Source organism: Thalia democratica, chromosome 4 (genome assembly GCF_965202585.1).
Source record: "Thalia democratica chromosome 4, ktThaDemo2.hap1.1, whole genome shotgun sequence".
Lineage (NCBI taxonomy): Eukaryota > Metazoa > Chordata > Thaliacea > Salpida > Salpidae > Thalia > Thalia democratica.
Genome location: NC_139168.1, coordinates 33,487,116 through 33,508,938, shown reverse-complemented (window position 1 = coordinate 33,508,938; position 21,823 = coordinate 33,487,116). Strand labels below are relative to the sequence as shown.

Genomic DNA, 21,823 nt, shown 5'->3' with positions numbered 1-21,823 from the left:
TAAAATCATCGCGCATAAAACAAAATTCATAATAACAAAATAAGTAAACTAATAGTTTGTAGGGGGGAGGCGTAGGGAAATGAATATTTTTTCTTTTGTTTATAGTGGAAAATGAGTGAATTTTACTGGTATTTATTGTATTTAAATCAAATCTTTTAGCTTTAAACAAAATTGTTCTACCCTCTCACAAGATACTATATCCTGAGGTAGTCTGTTCCACATAGCTTTTGCTCTGTGAAAAAATGCGCCTTGCCACTGACTGTTTTGAAAATCATGTTTCATTTTATTTTCAAATTATTTCCTCTTAGTTGATATTTATTTTGGGAAAAATTTATATCTTTAAATTAGAATTTACTCTTTTTAAGTAAGGATTACAGTTAACTGGCAAAGTATCTATTTTAAATTTGTGCATAAAAACTCCTAACTCATACTTAAACATATTTTCAACATTTAATATTTTCATTTCTAATTTTATATTGTTAACACTTTCATTCAAACCTTTAAAATGAATGCACCTTAATGCTATATTTACAAGTTTATCAATCTCAGTAATTTTAGTTTTTTAAATTTGTAGTTTTTAGTTATAAACTAACTGTTTTACTATGTACAACACCAGTAATACATCTGAAAACAATGTTATTGAAAAAGCACGTTTAGCAAGAATACAAAGAGAAAAATTAAAGGCTCAAGAAAAATATGTTTTAAAAATACAGAAGATTGCAAGAGGGTATTTAACAAGGTTTTTTATCAATTTACTTTGAAAAAATTAGTTTTGACATAAAACCACTATACAAATGTTTGTATGATTGAATTAGTATAACATAAGTTAATAAATAATTAAAGATTAAAATGTATTTGTTTAAATTAAAGGAGTCTACTAATGTATTTTTTCACAACTTCTGTTGTATATAAATTGAAATTAAAACTTGTTTTGTATACCATACTGTTATATTTGTTTTCAGTATGCATTTAACACAGAAAAAAACAATTTAATCTATGGAGAAGTGAAATAGACAAGCTTATAGGAATAAAAAAGAAAGTTCAGAAAAGTAATCAAGAAGAAAGTCAAGGTTTAGATAATATAAAAAATAAATCATTATAGTTTAATTTCTTTTAGTTAAGCAATATATTATGATGTATGTATGCATATAAAAAGTGTAAAACTATCGTTTTAGTAGAGTGTAATTGTAGTTACTAAAAAATGTTTAATAACAAACTTTATTATATAAAATTTTATCGTTGTTGTGTATAAAACTATATCCCCTATTATATAAATTTATAGTTTGTTTAATAAATTGTTTTATACAACTTACTCTTTCATGTTTGGTATATCATTTATTGCTGTTATCCTAATAGTTAAAACCCTCATTAAATAAGCAAAAAACACTACATCATTAATCTAAACATATCTTTAATTTAGCAGCTTTTTATATTGCTGATGTCTTAAAAGAGTTGTTCAAAAATAGTTGAGGCTAAAATATATATACAGTAACCTCTCGCATATCTACGCATTCGTGACGTTACGCACTCTCGTTTAGTTAGCATTTTAGAACTCTAAAAAATTCAAAAAATAAAAATTTTAATTTTGTTAATATTGCACAAAATAGGTTTATTGTATATTTTTTATTTAAAATATGCTTTTAAATGCTAACTCACCTCTCTATATCTTTAGACTTTGTAAACTTATGTTCCTTGACTTATTGATAAACATTTAGTTAATATATCTTTAATACAATGCAAGACAAGTTTATCCTTATGTGGGCAAAGGTCTAAATAAAAAAAGTTTTTAACATAAACAATTTTTATTAAATATTTTTCTTATATTTTATATATTTTTGTTCAAAATAAAGAAATCCATTACAGCACCAAACGCATATTTTTGTAAAAGACTATAGAAACAAATTTTAATATAGACACAACATCATTTCTTAATTGTAAACAAATGCTAAATTATAAATTGAATTTGCTAAGTAGAATATAATATAAATGTTAAGTATCAAATAAGTCACATATAAACAAAGATAAAATCTACTTATATTATTAAAGTAAATAAAATTTTTCTACAAGTATCATTATTTTATATAAATTTAAATCCTTTTTTTAATATATGTATAATTTTATCTTTTTTCATATTTATAAATAAAGTAGACAAATTGTTAAAAATGGATAAGTCCCCAGTCTGCTTTTAACTAGAAGCAATATCATAAAACAGCCATTATAGTAAGTATATTTGGTACCTCTTGTATCTTTACGATCTCTCATACAATGTGCAATGGACACAATGATGTGCGTAAATAAGCGAGAGGTTACTGTTATAAGAAATTATATAAGAAAACAATTATTTTAAAAAGTAACTTAGTTCAAATCAATGATTTAATATAAAAGTTTAAAAATGTATTAAATTAAATATTATATTTAAATAAACTAAAAAAAAGAGTAAAAAAAATAAGTAAAACTTGAAGATAATTAAGTTATAAAAAAAATAAAATAAAAAGAGAGTTTTTTGAGGTGTAAAGCATAATTCTTTGAATATTAAAATCTTGCACTTTTGCAAGATTTTAAATTTTTTGAAAATACTAATTGAATTTTCAAAACAACTCAGACGGAAGACTTTTTATAATAATAATTGTTATTGATATATTATTACTAGTATTATTGTTATTATTATTACTTTTAAAAATCAGGAAATATCATATTTTAAGGAGAACAAGATTCTATTTTTTAGTTTTGATAACTAATGTTTATAGTTTAAGTTGGTCTGCAATCTTTGAAAACTATGTAACAAAAACTATTGGCATGTATAATCGCGTTTACTTAACAAAATACATTAAAATTAAGAGTGTAAAATATTTTTAACACTAAATTAAAGTTGTTGGAAATCAACGAACATCTTAAATTAGTTTATATTATATTTCTATCAATTTTTTTCTACAGAATCTATCGAAAAACATGAAGAAACTAGCAAAGAAAATAATGATTGGAAATTTGCATCTTTTGGAAGCAACAAATTGGGCATATACGGTAATTTTTCTAATGAAAACAACTCACTTCAACCAGATGATAGCAATGAAAATGAACAAGTCCAGCTAGCCAATGAAAAACATAACAAGAAAGCTAAAAGTACCACGACTTTGCAAATTGATACAAACAAAAATGCAACAGAAATTTATTCAGCAATGGTAAAAATGCTGTTGGTGTATGATCATTCGGTAGACAAGTCTCGTTTTCAAAACTTTTGCTTGTTTCTTGTCAAAAACACTAGTCATGAAGAAAGTCTAAAAGTCAGTAAAGTCTGGTATTTTATTAGTCTTTTTTTCATTAAATAAAAAAATATATATCGTATAACAAATTTTAACTTTTCTTGTAATATAAATTTAGGTTTAAAATATTTCAATGTATTTTTTGTGCACCAGAGTTGATGTGTACAAACATTTTTCTAAAAAACAAATCTTTTTTAAATGAGTAAATAATCAAGTAACAAAATAAAATGGCGTGAATTATATATTAAATAGCAATTACTTTTTTTTTATCTTTCAAATTCCACAAAAGTGTTAATTATAAATTCACTTACACTTTATGTACTGCAGACTTCATATGTGTCTTTGTGTGTTACAAAAACACATGCTTTGAGGTGCGTTTCTCAAATAAAGCAATTTCTCACTCTTGTCTCAAAATGTTTGCTCAAAGAGGTACACTTAGTTGAAATATTTTGTGGTAAAGTTTTATAAATATTTTGTTGATTAAAATTGTATGTTGCAATAAGAAGATCACAGCTCTTTTTTGAAAAGAATTAAAAATGTTTTTAACTTATTTTAATATAATTTCAAATATGCATACTTTAACTGTAACAGAAAGAGGATAAAAAGGTTTCTTCAATCCAACTTTACACTCAAACGCTTGCTTGTTTTACTGAAATTAAAAGCTGGAAATCATTACAGGTGATAAATTTAAAATATTTAAACAAGTTTAATTAAATTGTGTTTAATTTTATGTCTAATTTTTTGAAAGCAAGATTAAAATATTAGTTATTCTTAATTTAGTATTGAATACAAAACATTTTATAGAAAAAATGTTTAATCTACTTTATAAGAAATTTAAGTTTTATTTATAATTATTTTTACTCTGTTTTGTTTAACGAACTAAAATATGAAAAAATGTTTGGTTGAAAGTATTTCTATATACTTGTTAGTTTGAAAAACCAGTTTACCCTTTGAAATAGGTTTTTTTTAAGTTATAATTATAAGAATATATTATAAGAACTATCTGATAAAAATATATATTTAAAGTGTTGAATATTCAAATTAGTGATACTATTTATGGTATATAAAATACTTTTAGAAACAATCAAAACTTCACAAGGCGTTGAATGCAATTTGCGCAAATATTCTACTTGATGCTTTTAAAAAAGACAACCTTCAAATAATGGGAGGTGTTCTTGCATCTTGTATAACCTCTTTGAACTCGACCAGTTTTAAATGCTTTGTCAGTTTTTTGTTCAGGTGAAATTAATTTTCTATTACTGACTAATTAACTTAATAAAAACAAAGTTAAAATGAAAAAAAAAAATTACAAACATAAATACCAATAAAAATAAGCATATTTTTAAAAACCCAAGCAAAAAAGGTTTCTATAAAAATCAATATAGATTTGTATTTTAAAGCAAAACTAATAAAAACTTGTCTTGATTTAAATAAATCATTGTTTTAGCTAATAACTTAAAAGGTTAGATCTATAAGAAGATGTGGGTAGAAGTGTATGCAAAACAGTAAAAGTAAATAAATATTTTATTCTTAAAGCAATATTCTTAAAAACAAAATCAAAAGAATAACAAGGGCTAAAATTAATATGTATGCATCTATTTTTACAAATTACTATTTATTAAAATTCAATTGAATAAGTTTAAAAACAAACAAATTTAAAATAAGCTGTTTTACTTATAAGTTTGATTTGAAACTTTTGTTATCAAAAATGTTACAGAGATAATAATTAAGTTTATACAAGACTTAGTTAAGTTTATACAAGAGCATAAGATATATAATTTAGATTAGGGGTGGGCAACGTACAGTTAAAAAAAATAAAGTAGTTTTTAATTTTTATTCCTATGCAGTCTTAAAAAGAAACTTCACCTAAAAATAAATTTTCTTTGTTTTTTATTGTTTATTAAACACTTTTAACGCCCTAACTAAATAAAGTGTTACTATAAGATTTACTTTTTACTTTTTCTTATATTTTAAGATAACAATTTGATAGTTGTTTGTAGTAGAGCTTTTAAAGTTTATATAAACTATACTTTTGGTAGTTTTAAACATAAGTTTCTAAACTATTTTATAAGTTTTTGGTATCTCATGTTTATGCAAAATGCATTTAGTAAAATTGGTTTATTTTCATAGTCTTTTAGAATTAATAAAATTTAGTTTACAATTTATAAAGCTAATTAAATAAAAGCATAAATGTTATTATTTTTACGTAAATGTTTATTGTTTATCAAAGTGTTAAATTGCTTGAATATATAATTAAAATTCATAAAGATTTTTTCAGAGTTGTAATAATTTTTTGATATCGATGACTTAAATGTTAAAAAAAACTGTCTTAAAGTACTCTTTAATTTAGACTACAAAGTTAAACTTTACATTTTCTTAAAATTTCTAAAAAAATTTAATTGTTTATTCGTTTGCTTTTGTTTAATAAAAAGTTTATGTTTTTTTAAAACTAAATATTAGGCCAATACATTTGACTGTAGAAAAATAAAACTAATTTCTACCATCACTAAATACTTTTAATCAAAGTTCTAACTGTATGTATATTTTTTCTAGAAAAATTCCTTTGATTATTCCTAACAGGGTTGCCACTCTACCTGGAAACCCAGAAAAACCTTGAAAAACCTGGAATTTGACAGTTTCGGCTAAAAAATCTGGAAAAACCTAGAATTTGAGAAATTTTGGATAAACCTGGAATTTCGAACAAAAACCACTAAAAATACCTGGAAAAACCTTGAATTTTAGCAATTTTCACATGTTTAGTAGAAAAATTTCGATTTGACTCAAAAAATTTATGGTATAAATAGAAAATTTTTGTCATCATCAAAAAATTTTTTATTAAAAAACATATTTAACGTAGCTTTACAGTATCTTTTCAATATTTTTATACTATTTAACACAGTTTCTTACCTTAAACTTAACTCTAAACTATAAATAGACCCAAAAATGTGTACTTTTAAAAACATGGAAAAAATTTTGAAAAAACGAGTGGTAACCCTGTGCTAACTATCACTACAGTCATAAGTACTAAATGAAAACAGCTGTTATCATTTTTGTATTTTTTAACTTACTTTTCGCAGCTTTAATGTTTTAAACTTATTAACAGTCAGTGTATAAATATTAAAGCTACTGAAAAAGTTTTAGTAAACTATTTACTATTAAAAACATCAAATTTTGTGTATGTATGATATCAGAATGTTGTATTAAAAAATGTGCTCCAAACAACAGGCAGTTATCGGCGGTGAGGTGGTCAAACGAGGCATCATTTCAGTTTTTAATCAACGTTCTTACCATCCCTTCCTTCATAACGCAACTTCGAACGCGAGCACCTCAGGTTACTCCTTCTTTACAGTTTTTTTATTAAAAAAAATGTACTAAAAGCTGTATTTGTAGTACTTGTTTGTTGCTATAGTGTTTGTAAAAGTGTTAAGTGTTTTCAAACGATAAGTTTGTGTTAAGCAAGTTAGAAATAGTAAAATGTTTTGAGTTTGTTCACGTTGTAAAATAAAAATTTTAACTTTGATTTGATTTAACTGATTTTTTACAAAAATTTAAAATTACTTCAAGCAGCACGACAACAATAAACAGTTAAAAGTGATACGTATTTTTAATAAAAAACAAATAAGGGAAACAATTTAAGATTATAAAAATATATTATGTATTTAAAGTACTATATCTTTTATTTTCCATAAATTTATTTTTACATTCTAATTTTTTGTTTTTCATCACTGCGAAAGTATGTTGAGTTTTCAAATTTGTACTAAGCATTATTTTTTTACTGTTGAACTACTCAAACTAAAATAATGACACTTAACAAAAATTTAATAATAAGTTTAGGTTGTATACCAAATAATGATAATATACATTTGAAGATAGTTTGTAGTAGACAACTTAAAAAGTTGAAAACGTTAACTTAATTAATTAAGAACTTTTTTTTTGTGAAATCTTTACATTTGTAGCTGGATTTGAAGGGCTCTTATATATAGTCGCGAAAGTATTTTTATTTATTTTATAAATATTTTTTTACTTTAAAGAGTTATTTTATGAAACTTACAACATTCTGATATCATAAATGGAAACAACTTGTTGAGTAAACTAAGCCCTTAAAAGTTAATAAAAAGTTGTAATAAAATGCATAGAAAAATTCGCTTTTCTATACTGTGAATGTTCTTAAATAAATTGAATGTGTAATTGTTGTACTGAAACCCTTTGAAAACATTTACTTAGGTTTTATTAGTAATCTACCGGATTCTGATTTTTAGAAAGATGCGGACCTCTCTAAATGAAAAGAAAAAAAGTTAACTTCTTTTGTATAAACTAAACATTTATAATTCAAAAATATTCACACTAAATTTATAACGAAAAAATCCCTGAAAAAAACACAAAATCTAGGCAAATTATCAAACACAAACAAATCCATGGTGTTAGACACATTAAGAAATAGTAATTGATCTATTATATATAAGTTTGCAAACTTTTATATATATGTTTTCGTAGCTTTAGAAATTTAATAATTATTTGATAAAAAATTCAAAGCAAATTTTTTCAACATGCATTATTTTATCGGCATATGTTTTACTTAATGGGATCAATATAAGCATGTTGATTAATTGATTCATTGTCATTTTGCTTTGTTCGTTTCATGATACAACATTTTTTTTTGTACTGTTTTTATTTTTGGCGAAATTTTTTATTCTTAATCAATTGACCTTTGCATACTTTATTCAAAGTTGATTTAAATCACTATACAAAACATTATTTATCAAATTTGTTAAATTATTTACTAGAACATAATAATAAATAAAAACACATAACAACAGTATATTGAAAAAATTAATTTAACATAAACTGCTTTAAATTTTAAAAATTATCTTGGTCTGGGTGGTTTTTGATCTGAAAAAAAGATCTGGATCCAGTAGATCAATAATTTAAATGTTTTTTTTTTTAATTTCAAGTATTAAGTTATGTTCATTAGTAAGTATTTGCTACTTTGAATTATTTTAAATAAAAAAATAGATCAAATAATAACGGTAGTAGATACTTATAGTTTACTTACAGTTTTAAAACTTAAAAACCTTAGACTTAATTATAACAAAGTTTTCTAATGATTTAATGAAATTTATGGTATGTGGAATATAATAGTACCTATGATTAGTAGTTTATAAACATAACTTTACTGAATTTCTTAGATTAAAATTCTTAGATGAATTAATACTTAAAATAAAATAAAACATCAAAATTATTGATCTACTGGATCAAGATCTTTTTTTTCAAATCAAAATCCAGCCAGACCAAGATAATTTTTAAAATTTCAAACACTTATGTAAATTTTTTTTTAAATTTTAGTAAATAATAACACTAATGATTGTTTATAGTTGTTGTGTATATACCAAAAAAAAAGTAAATATATTTTTCTTCAAACTAACTAACGTTCTATTAAAAATTAAGATTAGTTTTTGAGGTAATTTTATAGTAAAAACAAGTATTGAAAATCCAAACAGTATTTAAAAAGTTCGTTAAAGGTTGAATTCTCAACTGTTTTTGTATTATTATTATTATGTACAAGATGAATGGTCTCATTTTTATGTGCCTTCCATCATTTAAACTTATTAAAACAACATACAGGAGTTCGGTGCGTTTCTTAAAAAAGACGACGTCATAACCAGAATTTTTAAGGATCTGTCTGTTGATGACGTCATACAGGCGTTGCATAGAAATGACGTCAGCAACTCGGTGATTGGCTGCCTGTCGCTGCTGGCCAATCTGGTCGAAATTCTGGCGAGTAGAACCGACCTGCTGCAAGCTCACACTAAACACTGCGTTGTGAGTTTTTTCATTTAAATCGTTTTTTTTTTGAGTTCAATAAACGTTACTACTTTACGTGTTTATATTTTTTGAAGTAATTAAAATAAGTACATATAAATAATTTAGTTTTTTGGTATTAAAAATGATTGTATATATTTAAAAGTATCGTTTTTGAAGTTTAAAGTGCCTGCCCATATTATCGTAAATAATTAAACATAGGTTCTAACTTTTGCAATAAGTTGTTTTTGTTTTGTTATTTAATTCTATAATTTTAATATGAGTTTTATTAATTTTATGACAGATAGTACTGACGAAAATATTGGTGTACATTGAATCAAACACAAAAGACAAAAACAACTCGACCACTTCCACTTACCATTCGGTACTCGGACATTTTCCACAAACATCTAATCAGTTTGTTTTAATTTTGCATTATTATTGTTTTTTTTTATAATTTTGTTGATTTACTGTGAAAATAGTCATTTAAAACTTAAAAATTTTTTACTCAAAGCATTAAATTTTAAGTTGATAAATACAGTTAATGAATACAGGGTTTAACTTGGATATTGAAATTTTGGGCAAAAAAGAACCTGTAAAAAAGATATAAAAAAAAAAGAATTTTGAACAATTTTTTAAATTTAGTTTTATACAAAATATGTATTATATACAATATAATTTCTTTCAATTTTTAGAGTTTTATTTATTGTAAAACACCTTTAAAGTACCTTACTGTATTTTTTCAATATTAATTACTATTTAAAGCAGTTTTTCACCTTAAATTTAAGTTTATACTAAAAATAGATTAAGAAACTTGTACTTTTAAAAAACTGGAATAAAATCAGAAAACCGAGAAGAAAAAAAAATCAGTTGCCACCCTGTTTATAATAATATTTAATAAAAACTTGGTTATAAATTTTCCCTCAGTTTCTTATCAGATAATTTTCTAACATATAAATCCAATAGAAAAGCATTAATTTTTTGTTGTACAATTTCCCACTCAAACTAAAAGCTTTTATACTTGTATCCTGTTTTTTTAATTATAGAAAGTTTTTCGCCTTCTGTCAATATGTGATTTCTTCAAATATTTTCAAAATGATAAAAAAAACTAGATTTTCAAAAAAGTTATAGTTTCCAAAATTAATAACTTATTAGTTAATTTCAAAAAAAAATATTTATATTTTTTTCAAATTTCAGAGTTTCAAACTCTCTCACGCCTCTGGTGAGGAAGCAGCTGGCGTTTCTATGGAAACCAGATTTCGTGCGGGCCATCTTCCGCTCCCTCCTCACTCTGCAGCCTCTCCACGAAGTCACCACCACCCCATCCTCCGCCGAACAGATCGTTGCCAAGGGGGAACCACCTAAACAAAAAAGTATTTATCATTAATTTAATAATTCTGTTTCTATTAAGTATTTAGTTGACTAAAAAATAGACTAAAAGTAAAAAAAAGTCGGACTTAGTCTTAGCCATTTATACCTCAGTAAAAAATATTTGTTTTGATTCTACGAAGGGTTTTGTTTGTTTGTATTCTAGAAATCAACCCTTATTTTGTTATATATGGTATTTGGAATATACTAATTTTTCCTTTGCTGTACTAATCCTTTATTAATGTTTTATTTAGTAAAGAAACTAAATTTTATGAGTAACAAAAATCAGTTTGGTTTGAACGGCAGTTGTTTATACTTTCCAAAAAAAAAAAAGCACAGAAATACAGACACCAATGTTCAGTTTAAATAAAAAATAAGAACTTTTATTGAATTATTTTATTGAAGTAAAATCATTCGCAAAAAACATTTCCAGTGACGACGAAGATAAGTTCGTACCTGCGCAGGATGATAGTGGGAAGGGACGACACGGACGGAAGAGTGCAGCTTCCGTGCGGAGGGAGAAAGTTGGAGTACGAGGAGGTGACGTCAGTGTGCATGACGTCACAACTCCTCACCACCTGCCTGCAAATATTCACCAATCAGCTCAAAATGGAGATGCTCACCGGTTTGAAATTCAAGTTTTGTAAAATTTCTTCAAGTATTGATTTTTTATTACTAACCAACATGAATACTTAAAAAACTTTGTTCCCAACTTGACTAATAATTTAAATTAGGTTGAAGAAGTTATAATGAACGATACAAAAGAAATTATACAAAATTTTTATTTAAGTTGTTTTATAAGTTCAAATTAGATGTAAACTAAATAAAAACCACAAAGAAAATTATTTTAAGTTATCATTAAACACTTGTTGTTAAAACTAAAATTTAGTACAACTTTTTCTTCAAAAAAGGTAAAATTATATGCAAGAAAGTTCACAAAAACTTTTAGTTTTCTATTTTGTACATCAATTAAGATTATTTATTTGAAACATAAAGGATTTGAAACAAATATTACAACTAGTATAAAATCATGCAAAGAATGTCAAGTTAAGTTTGGTGTTTGAGAACAACATTAACAACTGACCTATTTAAGATATACTTCTGTGTATCAAAAAAGTATTAAAACTATTTTCAAACAAGTGTTCACAATAATGCAGGACTGATATTCATGGACGACGTTCTGATCAAGCTGTGGAGGTTCATATGCGAGTTGGGGCCGAAGGGCGGGCTGGATCTGTTCCTGAAGGCGATGAGTTTCGACGTTGGGCAATCCAGACCGTACTTTGCGGTGTTCACGTTGTTCTGCGACATGACTGCCCACATCGCATCGTTTGTTGTTACATGCTTGTTGTTAAGTTTGTCACGTGACCTTAACATCCTTCTTTGAGTCACACAGAAAATGTATCTGCTGTTAATTTTTTCATTACAAGTTGTGAACTTATTTTTTGATAAAACATGGTTCTAATGAACTTTATCACACTTTTTAGTATTGTTTTTATTCACAAAGTTTTATGTTTTTAGTTACTAGTGTGTTTAAATTCTACTTTTTTAAAACAATTTATTTTAACGATATTGGAAATGATTAAAGCAATTATTTGTTTTATACTTTAACAGAATGTTAGATGATGTGGAGTTTTACGAACAGCAAGTTCCCTTTCATTTGGAAGAGCTTCTCACCATATCCACTTTTCTCAAACAATTCATCTTCAAAGCTTGCTGGGAGGGATTTTATGATAAAAGTATGTTTGTTTAAAATGATATATAACTAGTAAATGCGGAAAACATTTTTTGTAGACAATTAAAAAAAAATTCTTATAATATTACAAAAACTGGTTTTATGAATGTTTTTTATATAATAACCGTTGTTTTTTGTTCTTAAAATTGTATAACCTAATAACAATAAATGATATATTTAAAATATAACAGAAAAAACTAGCACGTAATGCTTATTTTCCAATTGCATTTATTGAAACTAGTTTATTATACTTTTGATTTATTAAGTTTTTTAGAGTGTTGCTGTATGTTGTAATACTTTCGAATAGAAAAAACACAAGCGCATTTTAAAACTTTGTAGTTATTGCACTAATTTGTTGTTGCTAATTTCTTCATACACTTTAATTATTATCAAATGCAATAATACCTTATAAGTCATTTACTTTGCAAATTGCTAAAAGTAAACACAAATACTTATAATATTAGAACATATATATTGGAGTCAAATCGATATTAACACAAAGTGTCTTAAAATCGATCTTTAATTCTAACCGCTTAAAGTTGAGGAAAATTAACTAAAACTATTCATATAACGCATAATCAAATTTGCCCTCTATATTTTTTACTTTGTGTAAACAGTATTGGTATTAAATGATGAACCTATTTAAGCTTTGCATTTAAAGAGTTTTAAGAATTTTATTAGTCATATGAAGTAATTATACAAAATAAGAACTGCCTAATTTACACATATCTCTAGTTATCTACATTTTTATAAAACTTGATTTGGTTATGTAGAAAATTCTACCTTCTATAGCAATTATTTTTCAAGTCACAGAAAAAAAAAACCACAAACGCTTAATTACATTTAAAAGTATTTATTCGAGTCAAATTCATTTAACTATAGGGTTTAAAATCAAATCGTTTCTAATTTAATCACTTAACATGGTGACTTATAACATTTCAATTTTTAAGCTCAAAATTAGTGTTCAATAAAGTGTATGATTTTGGCTACCAGGTCTAGCAGATAGTTAGAGGGTGAAAAATAAAGTATAAATTAACCTGTAAAGGGGTGATTTCTATTAAAAGGAGGCGATTGTAGTTTAAAATTTCTGCAGAGGGACTATTATTAAAATTTGCTTGGTAACCCTTTTGTAAAGTCAGTAGTGTGTGAGTTTGCGGATCCGACTTACTTTTTGTTTGAAAACAACTTGTGCAAAAAAACGTTTCATTTTTTTAATTAAAAGAAAATCTTGTTTTATTGAAGTTACTTTAAATTCATTTATGTGTAATTAGTTGATACTTTTTTTTTATAGCTTTCCGAATTCTCTAATAATTTGTTTATAAAACTCATTTTGTTATGTAGAAAAATTTACCATCTGAAACAATGACTTTTTGAACACAAAAACCTACAAACGCCTTGTTACGTTTCTAAATACTTATTCTATACAATTGTTAACATTAATGGTACGCATTAGTTAATTTTTTTACATTTCTCAAGGTTCTTTTGATTAGTTATTTGTAAAATGTTGCCAAAGCCTGGTTTAGGCCTTGAGTTTTTGTTGCAGTTATTTTATATATCAAAATAATAAGAAACATTTTTTATGCATTTATTCTTAGTTTAATACTTTTTGATTAATTTTTAATGTGACCCCTGTGAAGCTTTAACTTTGCAAACCACTAAAAAACCACAAATGGTGAGTTACAATTGAAAGTTTATGCTCTAATCGAAATATAGCTCACATATTTTTGCCTCTATATTTTAAATTATATGAGTAGTGGAAATTATTTGAAATGGTACGTCATTACAGGGTTGTCCAAAAACATGGAATATCAAACAATTTTTATATGTGTAATAGTATAATTTTGATTATATGCAAAAATAAATTAAATACCGTTTTTTGCATCATTTAGAATTTTATTTACTATAAAAAATATTATAGCATCTTTTTATTTAGGACAGTTTAGTACCTTAAATTCAATTTTATACTTAAAATGGACAAAAGACACGTACTTTTACAAACCAATGAAAGTTTGAAAGAATTTTCAAGAAACCTTTGGCAACCTTGAACACTTATGTGTTTAAAAAAGCATTGAGTCTCCTAATAAAAATAGTGACAAATAACACGTCTAATATAAAACACGCAGAACATTTTATTCAAGTTAAGCTTCAACAGGTGAAGGCAGCTATTTGCGGCTGGTGTACGATTCAGCCCACTCACTTTTGACCATTTTGTATGACAGAGATTCCAGAAAACCTTTCACTCCTCACAGCCACTGGCTTATCAAGTTGGTTTTTGTTCAAGCATAGTTTGGTAGTTGTTTTAAAATTTGAGTAGTTCTTTTCTACAAAATTAAAGTTTTTATTTTTCTCAAGTTTTTTTGATAAGCTGTTTGTCTTAAAGTCGAGCTTTTGTAAATTTTCAAAGCTAAGTTTTTTTGAATGGGCAGTTTTTGCGTAAACTAAAACATTTGTATGAACTTTAAGTGTTAAATTTTTGTGCGCCTACAATACACATAGTTGACTGTAATTTTTATCAAAGTTGAACATCACAACAACTTAAATGTGAAAAACAAATGTTATAAAGATCAGTGAAAGCGTCAACGCTGAGGAGCGAGTTGAACCAATCAACGTCCAGAGCGCTGCTCCTCCTCAACAAGATGCCGTTCGTCATTTCGCACAAGGACCGGGTCATCTACTTCAGATCGCTCGTTGCTCGAGACAAAGAAAAACTCGGTTTGAAACAAACATGACCATTATGACTTTGTTTGTCCTTTGTTCGAAAAATTTTATTGATTTTGACAACTTTGTTAACTGTCAAGAAAGTATGACTTGAAGTTGTTAAAGAAAGCTTGGTTTACCTTTTTTAGTTTGTTTAACAAAAACAAGCAAATTTTTACATCACAGGAATAACACCGGACAACACATCTGCTTACATAAAGATCCACAGGAGCAGGCTGGTTGAAGACGGGTTTCAACAACTCAACAAACTGTCTTCAAAAGCACTCAAGGTGAAAAGCTATACAACCATGGTGATAATATGATTTTTAAAGTATTTCGCGCAAAGTTTTTGTTTACCTACTTTGTTATTCACCTTTTTTAACAATCTTCGCCTACAAAGCAAATTGAAAACTTTACATTTATCCGCTAGGGGACCATCAGGGTGAAGTTTGTCAACAATTTGGGCTTGGACGAGGCGGGAATCGACCAGGACGGGGTTTTCAAGGAGTTTTTGGAGGAGACCGTGGCTAAAATATTCAACCCGGACATGAACTTGTTCAAGGTTAGTTGACAAGTTTTTAATCAAAATTTTACGAAAAACCCTGCCGTAGAAATTGTATTCGTTCATCAGATAATTATAAAGGTCCTGTTTTATCTTTGTTTCAACTTGTACGAAAAATAAACACATATAAATGTTTCAAATATGTTTCTGAAGGTTACTAATTGTAAAAATTTGTCAAATAAGGTGACTAAAAATTTCTCAAACTATAACAGTATCAATTCCAAACTCACCAGTTGGTTAAAAGTTTCCTGTTTAAACGTGTGCAATACGTACAAAACAAACAAACAAACAGGTGACGAGCGATGCGAAGATGTACCCGTCACCCACGTCATTCCCGCAAGATGACGTCATATTCCACTTCGCGGGATGCATGCTGGCGAAAGCGCTGTACGAAGGAATACTTTTCGACCTTCCCATCGCCAACTTCTTCCTCCGGCACCTCCTCAACAACAACAACCAGCCTCTTCACAGGTTAAGATCCTTACATAGCTTGAACGACTAAAGTTTTTATTGTTTTTAACGTAAACACTAGTCGTGATCATCTTCAAAATATGTTTTTACTTTGGACTTGCTTTTAAAGTTAGTCTAAATTTAGTATTTTAATTAACTCACAGTGGTAACCTTTGTATGTAAGCATTTTAGCTCGCACTTATAAAGTTTATGTGTTATTTGATAGGTACCAAAAGTTGACCTAGTAAAAACGATTGGTTTTAAAATAGGATCTATCAGGGCTGCCAAAACACCTGGAATTTGGTAACTTAGGCTGAAAAACTTTGAATTAAAAAAAAAAAATTGGAATTTTGAACAAAAATCAATAAAAAAAACTTAAATTTTAAATAATTTTAACATATAAAGTTATAAAATTTCGATCTGATACAAAAAATTCGTCATAGATGCAAACATTTTTTATTATTAATTTTAGTTTTATTAAAAATACAATTCAAGTCGTTTTACATTATACTATCAATGTTATTATACTAATTAGGACAGTTCTCTACCATAAACTTATTTTATGCTAAAAATAGACAAAAAACTTGTACTTTTGAAAACCTAAAAAAATCAGAAAGCCTGGAGGAAGTTTTTCAAAAACCTATGGCAACCCTGAACATCAAAATCTCTTAAGAACGTAAATACATAAACAACGCGTAGAAATTCAAATAGAAATAATAAAAAAAATCACAGGTGAAAAAAGTAAATCAATACATTTTTTTTGGCAAACAGCTAAATTTTTCTTAAACTGCTTTAGTGATGTTATATACTTTATTAACAGACATCTTAAACATCAAGTGTGTTGTTGCAAAAAAAAACTAATTGGTAAACAACGCTTTTTTTTTATTCACCAGCCCGATAGACGAGCTGCCGTCGTTGGATTTTGAATTTTACAAGAACCTGACTTGGATGAAGCGGTGGTCGGAAGGCGACATCTCGCAGCTGTGCCTCACATTCACCTACGAGCACGACTTCATGGGCAAGGTTGTCACCACGGAACTTGTTCCCGGCGGTTCCTCCATTCCTGTTACCAACGACAACAGGTAGAAGGGAGTGTTCAGTTTTTATAGGAGAACTTGTGCAAAAACTGTGCACTTTAAATTATAAACTTATGTTGTTCAGACTTTAATGCTCAACAAAGTGTTTTGAACATTGTTTGAGCAACCAAACATACAAACTTTAAACTCTTTCTCTTCTGTTACAAATTGAAATTATAAAGGTTCATGTACATCCACACGCTGGCGCACTTCCGCCTCCACACGCAGATCAAGCGGCAGACGAGGGCGTTCCTGCGCGGCTTCAGGTCCATCATACCCTTCAAGTGGACCGCAATGTTCTCCGCCCCCGAGTTTCAGCGCCTCATCTCGGGCGACAACGTCGGCATCGACTTCCAAGACCTCAAGTTTGACAAAATTTATGGTTTTGTTGTTTTCTTAAAATGCGAGTTAATGAATTTGTTTCATGTAGCAATAATTTTTTTTGAAAAATTATTTTATAACAGTTAGTTTTAAACAACTTTTTTTTTTCTCAAAGCATGTTTCACACAAGAGGAAGTTAACCAAGCATGTTTACTTGTTCGTGTTTTCCTCAATTACAGAAAAGATTGTTCAACTTATTTTGAATTAGTCTTTTCACATTTACCATATCAAACTAACAGTTTTTTTTAATAAGCAAAAATTTAATTAAAATAACAACCAACCGACCGTGTAATCTCAAGGAGTCACGTGGTATACTACGGCGGGTTCCACGGATCGCACCGGGTGGTCAGGTGGTTGTGGGAGGTGGTCGAGAAGGAGTTCACTCCGAAGCAGTCCTCCAACTTCCTCAAATTCGTCACCTCCTGCTCCAAGCCTCCCCTCCTCGGGTTCGCGCACCTCCATCCCCATTTTTCTATCAGGTTGTTAACATCATTAAAATTGTTGTTTTGTTTTTGACGGTTCGAAAAACTTCAATATGCTGTTATTATGTTTCATCAATATAAGCTAGTGTTTAATAGTTTTTTTTTAATTAATCGAGCCTAAAAAACATTTGTTTTATATAAAGAGTGCTGTTTTTTTATCAAAAACGTAATTGATTATTTTTAATCCGTCAAAATTTTATAATCCTAAACTTTTTCACCAACAGATGCGTAGACGTACCTGACGACGAAGACACCGGCGACACGGTTGCCACGGTGATCCGGGGCTTCTTCACCATGCCCAGCATAACGTCATCGTCGAAAAAGTCCAAGGGGGCGACCAGTTCGGGGAAGTACCGGCTCCCCACCGCCTCCACATGCTTTAACCTGCTGAAGTTGCCAAACTACCCGTCCAAGGAAATGTTGAGGGAGAAGCTGAAGCAGGCGATTGCGAACAACACGGGATTCGAACTTTCCTGAGCTGCGATTGGCTGTCGGGTTGCGTTTAGAGGCTCGCGATTGGTCGGTGGTTTGTTGGCGGGTTTAGCTGCAGTTTGATTTAGTGGCTTTTTTTTTTAAGGCTCGTGGTTATTTTGTTTAGGGGGTTGACTTTCTTTTTGTTTTTTGAACCGATTTAAGCAAACGTTTTTGACTCCTAAACTGAGCTATTCGATGTATTTGATTATTTAAATGCTAATATTTGTTATTTGTATTTAATATTTACGTAATAATCAAAATTCCCAGCCGCGCACAATTCCAACCCGAATCAGTTCCCACCCGATTTTGTTTCTTTGTTTTTTTCCCTATTACTTTTACCCCTTACCCTTGATCGGTTGTTTAATTTTCTTTCTTTTTATTTATTTATTTTCCTCTTATTACATTTAGAACAACTTGGATCGGAATTGTGCGCGGGTCGGAATTGTGTCCCAATATTTACATGAAAAATCGACTGTGACAAAATTACCTTTTTAAACATTAAATCAATTTTTTCAAGTTATAACACCAAAATTTTTTGTTTTTATTTTTCAGGTAAGGTTTTGCTATAAAACATGAAGTGGTGTTGTTTTCAACATTACTTATTTTTTTAATCTAACTGAGTTTAGTTTAAAAATTTTTTTTAAATATTCATTAACGAATATTAGACTGTAATAAATCAATTAGCAAAGTAAGACTGCCTAAAACTATTTAATTTACTACAAATTTGACATATTTAAAAGTTTTTATTTTTTGGACTTTTTGTTTGTGCGTATATAAGAAAATTCTCAAAATTGTAGTTTTTTAAATGATTTTTTTTATATATCTACAGCAGTCAACCAAGTTAAAAAAAGTTATACTAGAAATAATAGTAATGTATTGTTTATTGAACGATAAAGAAAAGCTCTTAAAATGTTTGGTCTAAGAACCTGATGTACAAAGGAGCCTTTCAATTATTGCGTCATACACCACGGATAATATACATATATTTAATAAATATTTTTTAAATAGTTATATTCTAAACAATCTTAAAATCATTTTTTAACTCTATAGCTAACCATTAATAAATATTTTATTTTGAATAAAATCTGAAAACTTTGTTATAAAACCACCATATCGTAGTTGTTTAAAAACGCATAACTTGTTTTTAAAGGTAACTAATAGTTTGTTGAACAGACGAAAAAAACAAAAACCGCTCAAAAATTTGGTCCAAGGACCTGGTTTACAAAAAAACTTTTCGGTTATCGAGTCATACACCAGAATACAGTTTAATGTCATGTCCAGGACATACCTTACTTTAGTCAAAATTATACTGAGCTAAAACAATAAAAAAAACTTAACAGCTAAAACTAAACTGTAAAATTAAAAACTCTATGAAAAATGAGACTGTTAGACTACACAAAATATAATTTTTCATAAACAAAAATATTCAAAAAAAAAAAACTGTATAATAGTATCTAATATTAAACACTTATAAAATATATATTGAACTCTACGTTAAAAGGTAAAGTTTTAATCTGAAATATTTTGAATTAAAAATTTATCAATAATTTTAGCAAATAGTTTAACCTTTTATTCATGTTATATGATTTTAAAAAATAATTTAAGTTTTAAAATGTATGTTTAAGAATTTGGATTCTACTTTGAACTTATCAAAAAATAAGTAATAATAAGACAAAGCTATAACATAAAAAAGTAAAAAAAATAAAGCTGTAATAATAATAAAATACATATATAGTAAAATAAAGCTGTATCCAAAAAAAAAACCTTGCTTAAACTAAATAAATAAATATACCCTTTAAAGCAGGGTTTCCCAAACTCATTTTCTAAATCGCCCCCTTTTCAGAAATTCGGAAAATAATCGCCCCCCACGATTTTACAAAGTAGTTTTTCTCTTGAGTAGAAACTTTTGAGCCGAAAAAGTTGTGTTCGAAATGTAATTTAGTCTGGTACTTCTTATGCATGCACTTTTGAGCTGTGTTCAAAGTAGTTTACAGGGCTTGAGAAAATAAGTTACATTTGTTTTCTTATAAGCCCAGTTAAGTGTATTATAATATTTAATTATTAAAAAGCCTTGTGTAACCTGTAATTAATCCTGTTTAGATATGAACTGTTTTGAAACTAATCAAACTTTTGGGGTAGTGGTGGACAACTTTTGTAGTCATCAATTCATATTTACTAAAAAATCTTTTCTAGTTTCAACGCCTTTAAAAATGTAATTGCGGGCTGCATAACTTAAAAAAATAACATATAAGAAAATTGAAAAACTCGAGCGAAATTGTAATAAAATGATTTAGTATTATTGTGATCTAGGAAATACTATTGTGAACTGAAAACCAAATTGAAAGTGTATTTCAAAATATTTAGTATTAAAAAAATAAATTTTGTTTCTTTTGCACAAGTAGCTTCCAAGTTACTTAGCATGTCGATATTTGACTGGATCTTAACCGTACGTTAACCATCTGAAATCTTAATTTAAACCTGACATTATAATAATCTCTCAAATAACGAATTTCAGACATTTAGAAGTTAATACTAAGTAACTTGTTTAAACCGCACAAAGTACTAAAATTATTTTATAAATAGGCATATTCTAAAATTACTATACCAGAGATTAAGAAACTATAAAAAAATGAACAGTTTATTTTACACATAACAAAATAAATAATAAAACATAATTTCTGATCTAGTTTAAGGAAGTTTGACCGACTGGTTGATTATATCACATGAAAAGTGGTTTCATCAACAGCTTCAGATAATGTAGTAAAGTTATTAATTTTAATGCTAAGATATATTATAAGTAAGTTAGTTGTAAAGTTAAAAACTTAATTTTAAACTCTTAAACTACATGTTTTGTAATAGAATACCATTAAACAGTATTTGACTTGGAATAACCTTTAGGAAACTAAACCTTAGTTTTAACATTTTCTTTTTTTTTAGTTTAAATTCAAAAAAAAATCAAAAATTTTACAGTTAATTCTGTGAACAGAAAGCAATCGATTAAAAAATTCTTTTAATTAGCTTAAAATTTTGTTTTGTAACTGCAGCAGTCTTTTAATGGCTTATTTAATACTGTTTAAATTTATTTTTTCTCTAGTCATTAGCCTATAATAATTTACCAGAAGAAAAGAGTGAAAAACGAAAAGCTAGTGTTTAACTAACAAAATAAACAACACATTCTAATTGCTAATATATTAAGAATTAAGATAAAACAAAAAACATTTGTATTAATAGTTTAAAATTCTTTAATGTATAGGTTTTTTGACAATAACAAATCAAGTTTGAGTTAAAGAGTCTTTTAAATGAAAAATTTGAAGTAATTTCAAATAGAGACCTTAAATCTATACTCTTTTAAAACCAAAAAAAAACTTAAAAAAAAAACTTAAATGGTTATCAAGATTTATTTATTTATACAGATTAAACAAGTAATAACAAAAATAGTTCAAATAAATTTCTTTCAAACAAACACTTTAATCACTATGCTATAAAAACTTTCAATGTAATGTAATACGAAATATAAACTACGAAAATAACCAGGTCAA

At 27.3% G+C, this 21,823-nt stretch overlaps 1 protein-coding gene across 1 annotated transcript; it reads left to right on the top strand.

Annotated features, from left to right (window-relative positions):
* The first annotated feature begins 598 nt into the window (after positions 1 to 598).
* On the top strand, positions 599 to 18,988 carry LOC145834828 (ubiquitin-protein ligase E3B-like). Its single transcript, XM_082942339.1, has 22 exons — positions 599 to 739; positions 979 to 1,070; positions 2,935 to 3,281; positions 3,588 to 3,689; positions 3,852 to 3,938; positions 4,339 to 4,499; positions 6,486 to 6,591; positions 8,883 to 9,080; positions 9,364 to 9,476; positions 10,257 to 10,432; positions 10,861 to 11,052; positions 11,585 to 11,756; positions 12,042 to 12,166; positions 14,315 to 14,426; positions 14,726 to 14,874; positions 15,046 to 15,149; positions 15,290 to 15,421; positions 15,714 to 15,892; positions 16,765 to 16,953; positions 17,130 to 17,312; positions 17,628 to 17,807; positions 18,035 to 18,988. The coding sequence occupies exons 1-22, from the start codon at positions 603 to 605 to the stop codon at positions 18,285 to 18,287; spliced, it is 3,489 nt and encodes a 1,162-aa protein (XP_082798465.1). The 5' UTR covers positions 599 to 602; the 3' UTR covers positions 18,288 to 18,988.
* The last annotated feature ends 2,835 nt before the right edge of the window (positions 18,989 to 21,823 follow it).

Coding starts and splice junctions, on each gene's coding strand:
- LOC145834828 (XM_082942339.1), top strand. CDS start 603: ATGTACAACACCAGTAATACATCTGAAAACAATGTTATTGAAAAAGCA. Junction 12,167..14,314: donor GGAGGGATTTTATGATAAAA/GTATGTTTGTTT, acceptor AAGCTTCAACAG/GTGAAGGCAGCTATTTGCGG. Junction 14,875..15,045: donor TCGAGACAAAGAAAAACTCG/GTTTGAAACAAA, acceptor TTTACATCACAG/GAATAACACCGGACAACACA.